At 31.0% G+C, this 13,278-nt stretch overlaps 1 protein-coding gene across 2 annotated transcripts in view; it reads right to left on the reverse strand.

Annotated features, from left to right (window-relative positions):
* The window catches only part of LOC127709708 (crossover junction endonuclease EME1-like), a 71,903-nt gene that overhangs the window by 29,982 nt on the left and 28,643 nt on the right, over positions 1–13,278 (reverse strand). For both annotated transcript variants that reach the window (XM_052215369.1, XM_052215368.1), the window contains exons 6-8: positions 5,329–5,438; positions 4,389–4,512; positions 806–921 (exon numbers count right to left, since the gene is read on the reverse strand). In XM_052215369.1, coding sequence (XP_052071329.1) covers positions 806–921; positions 4,389–4,512; positions 5,329–5,438 — 350 coding nt within the window. The remainder of the gene's footprint in view (positions 1–805; positions 922–4,388; positions 4,513–5,328; positions 5,439–13,278) is intronic.

The following is a 13,278-nucleotide window of genomic DNA, read 5'->3' on the forward strand; positions in this document are numbered from 1 at the left end:
TCCATTTTCACTGAACTAGTACACAATTTTATTTAGGGGCCAGCTGAGGACCACCTCTGGGTGCGGGATTTTCTCGCTGCCTTGAAGACCCATTGGTGGCCTTCAGCTGTTGTCTGCTCTTTGGTCGGGTTGTTGTCTCTTTGACATATTCCCCATTTCCATTCTCAATTTTACCTCTAGTTGTAAGCTTCTGTTTCATTTGGTCTCTGGTGGAGAGTTGTCTTATTGGCAATCATACCACATCTTCTTATCTTTATATTCAAGATAATAGATAAAATTTGCATTTTACTCCCGTGTTTTATTCTTAACCATGTCGGCCATCTTGGTAGACAGGCATGGCCTTCGGACACATTTTTTTAACTAGATACCCCAATAATGATTGTGGCCAAGTTTGGTTAAATTTGGCACTGTAGTTTCAGAGGAGAAGATTTTGGTAAAAGTTAACGAACAATAGATGCCAAGTGATGAAAAAAGCTCACTTGGCCTTTCCTTAACTTGTGTTAAAAAATCTTTAACCGTAGACTGATTCTTAATGTCGACGCCGCCAATGAAGATGGAATCAAGGATTGTTATGTCTCACTTTTACAACATAAATGCTGCGCAGGCTCTTCAAAAATAGTGACAAATGAATGCCCTGCCTGATCAACATTATGAACCAATCCAATTTTGAAAGAAAAGACATTTGCAACACTATATAACCCATCAACTGATTGGCAAGAGCATACATTTTTTGGTTTTTATGAAAAACTAAGAAGTAACTTCTTAAACAGTCAAATAATGTACAAGAACACTATATTGAACTAACTTTGCAGGTTTTTCTGCTACAGCTTTAGTGAAAATCTTGATAAGGTCCGTTATTTCTTCTGTAGTCTCCAACATCTGTACCACACAACCTGTCTGAAGCTGGACCTCAGCACAGGCCTGCAAATAAAAACTATATCTTATCAACACAGTTTTCCTGCAGTACTTGTTCAATATGTAATCTTAACTCTAGAACAAGCCTTAAACACAAACTGCTTTTTAAGGACCACAAAAACATGGACTGAAACATTCCAATTTTCTCAAACCTTATTTTGTTTTTAAATAAATGAATGAGCCTATGTTTTTTTTATCAACAATTGATAAAATTCTTACATTTTTGTTTTTATATAAATGAACCAGCCTATGTTTCTATTATCAATAATTGATAAAAAATTCTTACAATCAAAATTCAAATGGATCCAATTATTTATGATTGATTGGTTGTTGCTTGCTTAACATTCAGTGGCAATTATTTAATGCATATTCAGGATGAGAACAATCTAACACTTAATACAATAGGCAGGTTCTGAAAGATGAGACGAAAGTTAAAAACAACATATATGATAGCTCTGGTAGGAATAAAACCAACAATTTATATTGTTAAATTCTGCAATTTCAAGCATTCATAGCTATTTTGTCTTAAGTCAGACATGTGATTCTTCCAGCGAGAGTCAAAATCTCCTGATTTTTAAGCCCTCTTCCGTCCCTCCCGTTAATAATCCAGATCTTCCGTTTTTTCAAAATTTCAACTCCCAAAAATTTTTCAGTCTCTATTTTTTATTACCATCGATGTCAATATTAATTACGTTTTTGTGTCACTGATGAAGGTAATTTTTACCTGTAAATGAAAGAAGATGTATAATTATATGGCTTCACTTGACAGTTTGGGTGTCAAACATACTATCAATCATCGATTTTTACCTCAGGCTAATTGCCATTATGTAATAAAAGCTTTGTGTATTTGAAAGCACTTAAAAGAAATTTAGGGTTACTTCCCTTGATTTATCATGTTTTAAGTTACCTCCTTAAAATTAGGTAAATTGAACAAAGAATCATATAAGGATGGTAATTTAATGATTTTAAATGTCTTAGGACAATTAAGAATATATTATTTTGAAAATTATTTGAGAATTCTATACTTCTTTTCAATGCTTATTTTCAATGATTATATTGAAATTTATAAGATATGTATTTGACCTGATAGAATGACCATGTGAGTGTTTCTGCTTAATCTTGCTAAATAAAAATAAGCTAGAAGAGTGAATAACACATTAAAACACATACATAATTAATGGATGATGGAACTGAGAAACATACTAAAGATGACAGTGATGAGGAAAGGAAAAAAAATCACATACAAGTAGTATAGATTAGTGTTGACAAATATTTTACATGATAACCATGCAGAGAGAATACATTAATAGTAATGTTAGTCTGTTGTTATTTATGTATTATTGTCATTTTGTTTATTTTCTTTGGTTACATCTTCTGACATCAGACTCGGACTTCTCTTGAACTGAATTTTAATGTGCGTATTGTTATGCGTTTACTTTTCTACATTGGCTAGAGGTATAGGGGGAGGGTTGAGATCTCATAAACATGTTTAACCCCGCCGCATTTTTGCGCCTGTCCCAAGTTAGGAGCCTCTAGCCTTTGTTAGTCTTGTATTATTTTTAATTTTAGTTTCTTGTGTACAATTTGGAGTTTAGTATGGCGTTCATTATCACTGAACTAGTATATATATTTGTTTACGGGCCAGCTGAAGGACGCCTCCGCGTGCGGGAATTTCTCGCTGCATTGAAGACCTGTTGGTGACCTTCTGCTGTTGTCTGTTCTATGGTCGGGTTGTTGTCTCTTTGACACATTCCCCATTTCCATTCTCAATTTAATTATCTTAAATAAACTGTTATCACAGAGATATGTCTCGCCTTTTTGTAATTTTGATAATGCAAATGTTGAAATTAAAATAGCAATACTTTAACATGTAAGTTATGCAAATATTCAAAGTCGATGAACTATGACTGAAGGTACATGGCTAAACAATCTCCATGGAATGAGATGTACCAATGCTAATACAACTGCATACCAAATACCATTGACTTATTATAAGTAATTCCCTTTAAACAAACCTGAACACAAACATTAACTTGTAAACTATGTAAAAGTTTCAAAGTCAATGAATCATGATCAGGGGTGGGGCTATATAATCTCCATGGAAACGATACTTGCAAATGCCAATAAATTTGCATACCAAATATCATTGACTTAACATTAGAAGTTCATCTTAAACTGATCTAATTACAAACTAATACATGTAAACTAAGCAAAAGTTTCAAAGTAAATAGACCATGACTGAGGGGGCGGGGCCAAATATTCTCCATGGAATTGAGATGTGCTAATGCTTATACAACTGAACACCAATTAACATTGGCCTACCACTAATGGTTCCCCTTGAACTGACCTAATCACAAACTAATACATGTTAACTTAGCAAAATTTTCAAAGTCTATAGACCATGACTAAGGCGGCGGAGCCAAATAATCTCCATGGAAATGAGATATGCCAATGCTTATACAACTGCATACCAAATATCATTGACCTACCACTAGTGGTTCACCATAAACTAGACCTAATCACAAACTAATACATTAATGACGCCGCCACCGAAAACAGCATACCCATGTCTCGCTTTTTGACTCCGTCAAGGAGAGACAATAAACTAAAAAATGTAATCAGTCATTTGATCAGATTTGGTGTTTCACAATGCTGCATTGTGTTTTGTTTTAACTAAAAGGTCCTTAAAACATTAATGTGATGGATAAACTTAAACAGAGGAGACAGATTTTTAAAAGCAAATTGCTTGTTTCTGAATCCTTAATATTTATTTCATTTGTATAATATGGTTTAATGTTGATTTATCTGAATAAATATTGTTTCAACTAAACTTAAACAGTTTTTTTCTAAAAGACGGCACTGTCTTCCTTTCAAAGACATTCTTTTGAAATATCTATAAAGTATGGATTTACCTTACACCTTTCCCGTATTTGTTTGTTTCTTTTCCAATTGTATTTTGTGTGTGATGATTTTGGGTTATTTTAACACTCTTGAATTATTCTAGACTCATTTACGAGCATTTTCAACTTCTACTTGATAATGGAAAATAAGATTTTCCATGAAAATACCACCAACAATCACAATTTGAAATTACAGGAGTTTCACTAGATGTTTTCAACAAGTGACAAAAAGTTTTTTTCCTGAATTTGTGTGGTGAAAAAGGGTGTGCAGACAATGTACTCATATGGATTAAACACGACCAAATATGGTTACTATTGTGAAATACTGTAAATTCAGGAAATTTAGTAAGCATTTATTATTGCTCTTGGTGAGCTATGTAAAATAACATGAGACAAATAATTGCGATGAGGAAATGCTGCAGACAAATTATGCTATGATTATTAAATTTGAGTTTTTGTTTTTGCAACCTCTCCTATTGCAATTTTCACAATAATAAAAACATCGCAAAAATTTCTGGATTTATAGTAGTTAGATTACAAAGGCACTCAAATTTGAAGAAATTCAAAATTTACCTCTTCAACATGAATACGTGATACAATAGTATTTATATTCTTCTTCTTCTTTGTTGTTTGTGAACTTTCTCCTGTGGCTAGAACAGCTTCTCTATGTTGTCTTTGCTTAATGGTCTTCAAATCACTAAAAAAAAAGTCATGAAAGAAACCATTGACAGTTATATTTTAGCATGCCAGACATGCATTTTGTTTACATGTTTTATAGGTGTAGCTTGAATAAAAAAAGTTGGTAATAACAGAATTGTATTTTGAATTTGCCGTTTTCTTAGAGGAAAATCTAGCATTTTAGACATTAGAAGTCCAGATCTCCTGGAAGTGGAATACGTATGAAAATGGGTCATATGATGAAATCCCGTATTATTTGATGACCTGGGCATGTATTGAAAAAATTTGGATGTGACTAGAAAAAATTGGGTCAGTTGAGTATGAAGTGTAATATAACAATAAAAATTTCCCCTATGAAAAAATTCCAGATATAAAAACTATAATCATGAATAGAAGTGTAGTGGGATGTACATCAGAAAATCGATAACAAAACCAGAAAAGACATCTACAGTCAACTTAAGATCTCGAGCAAAACACTTGTATCTTTACCATATATATCAAGCACAGCCCACTACTCCTTCTGTCCTTACAACATTGTCCTGACTTTATTATTTCCTCCTATTGAAAATATAAGGTCTTTATATATGCAAAAGTTTTCAGAATCTCCAGATTTCATTTTATTTAATCTGCCATATGCATGATGTTTGTGGTTATTTGAAAAACCATTAAATCCTTTATTTCCTTTAAGAAATATGTTTCAGATTTTGGTCATACCATATCAAATGAATATATATACCTTTTGAGGAGTATTTAAAAACAAAAATTTGTGAACAGATTTGGCATCCCTTAAAAAAAAAAACACTTTCAAAATAAATAAACTATACTTAAATTTTACCGGAAATATTTTTCCAAACCAATGACAGCAGGTGTGATGGAAATTCTTGGTTGCCGCTGTTGTACAATCTGTATATACTGTAGTAAAGTTGTCTTCCCTTCAAATCCATCCTTAAATAAAAATATATGACATGTAAGAATTAATTCATTTGTAAATATTTGGTATTCTGAACTTTTTTAACATATTTATTCAAGAAAGTAAATTTATTTGTGGAGGGATATCTTGGAGACTTATTTCCAGTTTATTATGTCCCTTTCCAATGTGCTTTGAGATGTAATATCATTGACATTACACGCACATCTCAATTATTCCTATTTTTGTCACTAGACCTTTAGTTACCAACAATAAATCGATCACTTATTCTTATCACAAAATGTATGATACAAATCAGTTGGATTTTGTGTTGTCGATCTTTCTATATTGGCCATAACCATCTGAATGTTGAAATGTTATCTATGTATTTCTTTTCGTTTGACTTTAGGGATTTCCCCTGAGTTAAATATAGTTAAATATATTCAAAACTGGTTAGAGAAGTTGTAAAACAGGTTATTGTTATTTTGGATTTAGATATATTGGTTATATATGCACATGAAATCCTTTGGCGGTTTAAAGGGTGGGGTTCCGTTATATTTTATGAAGAAATTATTGAGCTGTCAGTTTATTAAATGTGCTCACAGTAACTACAAAGTACAGTTTACTGTTTATTGTCTGTGTACATAATGTCCAATGCTGATCCAGACCACGATGTTAGGGGTACGGTAGAACCTGATGGGGCTGAAATTGATTTTTTGCAGATGGTACAGTTTCTCTTTTATCAAGAGTCTTGAACAACAAAATAGACTAACTGAAGAATAATATTATTCACATTTTGTCAGTCAGTTTGCAGAAAGGAGGAAGTTTCTGGTGGTGTTACAGAATTCACAAAGGCATGACCAAAATAGACAATGACATCAAATTAACTTCATTGGAGGCTGTCTCTAATCTGATTACCGAAGAGAAGGAAGCATTAAACTATAAGCATGACTGGGATACAGTGCAGAAGTACTTGGATAGTGTGAAGGCCAATAATACAGATGATGCTGTTAATTTACTAACTGCCATTGCAAGGGCTTTCAGTAAAAAGAAATTTAAGTCCAAGGACAACATGAGGTCCATTTTTCAGTATTCAGCAGTAAATAAAGTTCAGTATATTTATGATTTTATTGAGAATTATGAAACATATTATAATATTGTAAAAATGTTCTTAGGATTGTACAAAAACAAAAACGAAGCATGAAATTATATTTGCAAGTTGCAGTATTATAATGTGTGCACATTATGTTTAATTAGTTATCTGTGTTAGAAGTATGAATAACCAGGAATGATTATACTGTGCAGACGAGCTTACATTTACTTCATTTGAACTCTGGAGGATAGTTGTCTCATTGGCAATCATACCACATCTCCTTATTCTATATTAGTAAAATAATTGGCTATGATGATCGAGATATATAAATTAATAATAATATTAATAACAAATATATTGTTTGTAACTCTTGTTAATATAATCAATCATACACTTGAAATGTTTTAGGCCAAAGTAATTTAAAAGTACCAACTTGGAAGAATATGTATAATATGCATAATTTTAATTCATGTGATTCTAAAAGGATCGGTTTTATCAAGTCAATTTGAGATAATATAGGTTTAAGCTAAGTATGAAACAATCAGTGTCTTTTGTCAGCTTGAGAAGCAACGGAATATAGAGAGATAGACACTTCTTTTTCAAGGTTAATTTTATTTCTTATTGAAAGAAAATTTGTGTTAATTTGAAAAACATTTGACTTCTTTAATAAACATCTGCGCCATGAGCGCATGATACGCCCGTCGTCTTGTGTGTGAATTTTTATGCAATAAGCATAAATAGTTTCTGACATACGGCGTGACATGCGAAAACCCCCTTTTTTTTTTACAAAAAACTCAATATCTCTAAAATAAAATTTTGAATCAAAACCAAAAAGTATACAGATCTTTAGATTAATATAACTAAGAAGTGTGTAAAATTTGAAGCAATAATCATAAATCGTTTTTGAGATATGGCGCGACATGTGAAAACCCCCCCTTTTAAAAAAAAAAATCAATATCTCAAAAATAAAATTTTGAATCAAAACCAAAAAGTATACAGATCTTAAGATTAATATAACTAAAAAGTGTGTAAAATTTTAAGCAATAATCATAAATCGTTTTTGAGATACGGCGCGACATGTGAAAAACCCCTCCCCTTTTTTTACAAAATACTCAATAACTCAAAAAAAAAATTTTGAATCATCACCAAAAAGTATACAGATCTTAAAGTTAATATAACTAAGAAGTGTGTAAAGTTTTAAGCAATAATCATAAACTGTTTTTGAGATACGACGCAACATGTGAAAAACCACTCCCCCTTTTTTAACAAAATACTCAATATCTCTAAAATAAAATTTTTAATCATCACCAAAAAGTATACAGATCTTAAGATTAATATAACTAAGAAGTGTGTAAAGTTTTAAGCAATAATCATAAATTGTTTTTGAGATACGGCTCGACATGTGAAAAAAAACACACACCTGTTTTAGTTACTAAGTCCCGTAACTCAAAAAGTTTTAATCTTATTTTCACCAAAAAGTATACAGATCGTTTGACCATCATAAGAAACAACTATGTTAAGTTTCATGAAATTTGGATAAGTCATTCTCAAGTTAAGATGCGACATGTTTACGCCGGACAGACAGACGGACAGACAGACGGACGGACGCCGGACATTTGTATACCATAATACGTCCCGTCAAAAATTTGACGGGCATATAAAAAGGAGAATAAAATTCATATTACTAAACTACGATGTTTGAACATCAAATTTGCAAATAAAACTGGCAGATCGATAAAAACTCCTAGGGAAGAGAAATGGTGCATGTTATGCAATGACAGATCATTCGGAAATGAATTTCACTTTTTATATATCTGTCAACACACAGATATCAAATATCACGCAGTTGACTTGAACAACAGTTAGTTTGAACTCTAGTTATGTATGTTAATCAGTGTAACTTGAGTGTCAGCTATTTTGAACTGCATAGTTATGTACTTTAGACATTACCTCACTATATTGCTTGTTGTATTTGGTAGCTCAGTGCCACATGAAATGTTGTTAATAATTTGATATATATGGATATTATTTTTAATTTTCAGAGTATAATTTTTATTTTATAAACTATTATGAAGCATTATAAGTAAAAATAGAGAGAAATGAAATCTGTCAATATTATAAAAATAAAAATCATAATTATTACAACTGATGTCAATTAGAAAACATGTTCCAATATTATATCATTTACACTTAGCTTTATATTTAAATAATAATGTGTAATAGAAGTAGTATGAATAAGCAGGCCTGATTATAGATGTCCAGACAAGCTAGGTAAAATATTGGATTTTGATGAGTCGTAATAATTCCTTATGGGTCCATTTGCTCCTGATGTTTTTTGCAGATATAGAATTCTATCTGTATTCTTAAAAAATAACTAGAATCCCAGGTACATGACTAAATTAAACTACCTATGCCTTATTTTTAGCCTAGATTTTTAATATTTGTATTGTCATCTGATAAATTTGTGCTGATTTTAAGGTGCACAGTTTTCTCTGCTTTCAAAATCTTTGTTTGAACCTGTCCTTGTTTTCTTACTACAATAAACTAACTATAAACTAAATTCAATTTTTTAACTAATTAACCAAAATTAATAGTTGTATTGAGTTAGAAGAAAACAGACTTGTTAAATAGTGTAACATAGTGTAACATATAAAACAACTACTGGAAGAATTCCAGGTTCTCCTGATAGAGGAGGGATTTACAGAAGGTAACTGTTAACTACAACTGGAAACTACAACTGACATATACTATTGGTATCGGTATCGGATTCAACCCCGAACTTGTTAATTATTGGCAATATTAATTATGTGGAAAACAAAAGGGCCTGGAATGGTGTAATTTTTAAACACCACCATTGTCCTATATTAGTTATATATAAAGTTGAATTCTTTGATTCATTGTTTTCACATCATACGTGACATGTTGTTTAATAGTTTTATATATATATATATATATATATATATAAGAAAATTAATATAAGATAATGACGGTTTCAATTCATCACTTTTACTAGCGCTTTCACTGCTTTCACAGATCTTCAGGTAATGTGACTTGTATACATAAATGTTATAAAACAATTGATTGACGTTAACAAATACAAGGGAGACTACTAATGTCATTTTAAAATTGGAATAAAGTCTTTATAATGTTTCGTAAAAAATAAAATATTATTTATCATTTAATCCCGGGTTGAGAATGTTTATGAATAATTCTTCTTTCTTCTTCCGGAGAAAATCAGTTTGACGATTGACCATATACAACGGAAATATTTTAAATCGTCCATTAGATTTATCAATTAAAAGTTCCAATATTGCTGGATCATGCATATATTATTTTTAAATATTCACAAGTACTTTCATGTTTTTACAACAATCTTCAGGTGAAAGGCGAAAAATTGTAACTAAGAGACTGTAGTTAAGTACGTAATGTCATTATACAATTATAAAAGGGAGATAACGAGGAAAAAACGTAAAATATGGAGAGCCAATTGTAACGCTATTGAAAACCTTGCGCATTTAAATTTGGCTTGAATTTTGTTATAAAGTATTGTTCCTTTATGGATCTCTTGATGTCAGTCTACATTTACTTTATAGAACGGGAAAACATGAATGTTTGTGATTTTCACTTCTTTTATTTTTCTTTTTATAGTCTCAACAGAAATCCAAGATTTGCCAGTTCATGTGGTTGATAGTCAGGCGGAAACCCAGTTGAAATTAAACAAAAGAAATGGAACTCTTTGTTAGAGAAGGTAAAAAAGGCCAAGTTGGTAAATTTGAATTGTTTACATCTGTTTCTATGGGCTTTAAAAGTTTAATGATGTGCCTTATTCAGGATTTTATGCATATTATGTATGTGTTTTTACTTAAATTATGGTATGGAGCTTCGTAATATTTGTAAACTTTAAAATTATAGAAAAATTTTCACAAAACAGTCGATTGTAGTAGGTGCAAATACATGTGAATCTTTTTTGTGCATAAGCATAAATTCCGCTGAAAAAAATTCCAAAGAAAGATAATAGATTGATCCTTTTAAAGCATTATTGCATCTCTGCCTCCGGCGCGTTTTTTGTGAAAAAATCCCCAAAATGGGCAATAATTTCCTCAAAAAGAGAAAGTCGAGTACACCTTTTTATGTTTAGGCATGTTTGAGTTGACTATTACGTCTTGAAAATGTATAAAAAAACATATTTCATACATCATCTCGCTTCAGATTCTATTATTTTTATATATATAGGCTCTAGGTTGATATAATAACATTAAAACTTTACAGTACTAAAAAATAAAATATATGGGTCAAGTGAAATACCTTTCTTATGAGTCATAACAGCAGAATAGATGTGTTCGAATTACAAATTTTTACTAAAAGTACTTGACGACAGACTTTTCAAGTGGATCTTAAAAATGCATATCTTCAAAAAAACTTCATTTTTTGTGTGTGTTATCTAGGATAATTAGTCTTCAACCTTTGAAAATTTTTAGTCTGCCCTTCCACGAAATATTTAATTAGCATTTTTTTAAATATTTTTGAACTTTCGAAAATTCCCCCTGACAACCAATCAGATAATAGTTTTAAGTTGACCAAATGCATAAAAGTACATTAAATGATGCTAAATAGCTAGTAGATACATTGGTCATTTAAAACACAACTGGCATATAAGGATCGTAATGATGCTATGTGGATAAATTTATCGGTTTTCAAGAGCTAAATTGACAGCGTGTCATCACTACAACGGCTTCCATTTTTACGATTATAAAAATTTGGTGGCGTAATGGGGAGATAATTTTAACGAAGTAGAATCCTGACTGTAGTTGATTGTGTATTGTAGAACCATCAAGGCCAGTACTACTATTATGAAATACCGCATTTATTTGAGAAATTTCGAATGTGGTGTGTTTCAAATGGTTTCAGTTTTTTATTGGTGGACTTATTTTAAGAAATAGTGTGTCCAATTTAGAATCTTAATTTTTATTTGAAAAAAGACTATTTCCGGACATATTAGGATATTAAAAAATTTAACTAAGCCATCTTGGCATTTGATTCAAATTGTATCTACTCCTTTCCTTTGTTTTGTCGAAGTTACTGTGAGCAACCAAATCTACATTCGAGTTTTGTCTTATTTATACGAAGGAATTTAGTAAAGAAATATATTTGAATAATTCTTATATGATTTGCATATTAGGGAATACGTTGATATGATTGGCCGAGAGGACATCTGTTAGTTGTTCTTGACGTTGTTTATTTTTCGATAGACGACGTTGACCGAACTTCTTTTTGTAACCAATGTAAACAAGATGGCGACCATAATAACTGACAATCCGGCTCGACGTTTAAATTTTATTTATTTTCACCTCGCGTTAATTGTTAAATTAAATAATAAACACAAAACATTCATTTGAATGATATTATGATTTTTTGTAGTTTATTTTTTATCAGATATCAAATTTCATGGAGTACATACTTTTGATTTAACAAATAAATATACTCATGCGCCAGATTGATTCAATGACATAATTATACAATTTACGTGTGAAAGAGGTTATGAGTGTGGAAAAATAAATTCCAATTTAAAGAATTATAAGGATTAAACACCTTTTTAAAGGAAGGAGTAGGTCCGGTAAGGGCCGATTTTGGCCTCAAATTTCAGGTTCATATGACGCAAGATTTTGGACACTTTTTAAACACTTAAGTGTCTATTTTGGTTGATTCTATTAGTTTATGTGAAAGATTTTAACTGATTTACTCATTAAAAACGCTCCGATTCAAGCTTAAATATGAAAAATCTATCAAATATGCCAACAAATGTCACTTTTCAGATGGTTTTTGCCAAAAATGAAAATGGCCGCATCCGTGTTCATCCTCAACCTTTATATATGTTATGTGTTATCATGAAATACAACTTACATTTCAATATAAAGAATGAACACAAATGCGGCCACTTTCATTTAAGACGGAAACCGTCTAAAATTTAACTAAAATGCTAAAATTGTGAAGATTTCAGTAACTTAGCATGACTTAATGATGCTAGTTCCCGATATATGTGCATTGTATTGTCAAAAACAGCCCATATTTATGTAGCAGACGCATTCTACTTTTTAATAAATAACTCAAAGTTTACATTTAACAGTTTTGTAAAACTGCTTTATTTTGGGGCCAAAAAGGGGTCTTACTGGACTTACTCCTTTATTGGTGTATAAACTGGACCAAGTCACTCACAAACATATCATAAAAGTCCTCGACTTTTATTCGTTTGTTAGTGAATTGGTCGAGTTTATACACCAATAAATTCCTTTAAAAAGGCGTTTAATCCTATAATAAATTCGTAAGAGTATAGCAAGGGAGAATTTAATTATATTTCTTTTCGTTTGACTTTATGGATTTCCCCTGTGTTAAATATAGTTAAATATATTCAAAACTGGTTAGAGAAGTTGTAAAACATGTTTGGATTTAGATATATTGGTTATATATGCACGTGAAATCCTTTGGCGTTTTAAAGGGTGAGGTTCTGTTATATTTAATAAAGGAATTGTTGAGCTGTCAGTTCATCAAATGTGCTCACAGTAACTACAACAGACATGGGGGTAATTGAAATATGTAATTGTAATTGGCTGTAATTAATTACAATTTCTCAAGTAATTGAATGTAATGTGTAATTGAGCATTTTTTCAATTACAAGTAATTGAAAGTAATGAATTACAAAGCCAAAATTGTCTGTAATTGACAATTACTTTTCAATTACAACTCAATTACATTTGTAATTTGGGATCAGAAAGATTGAATCTTGTGTT

This window comes from Mytilus californianus, unplaced genomic scaffold (genome assembly GCF_021869535.1).
Source record: "Mytilus californianus isolate M0D057914Y unplaced genomic scaffold, xbMytCali1.0.p SCAF_7, whole genome shotgun sequence".
NCBI classification, from domain to species: domain Eukaryota; kingdom Metazoa; phylum Mollusca; class Bivalvia; order Mytilida; family Mytilidae; genus Mytilus; species Mytilus californianus.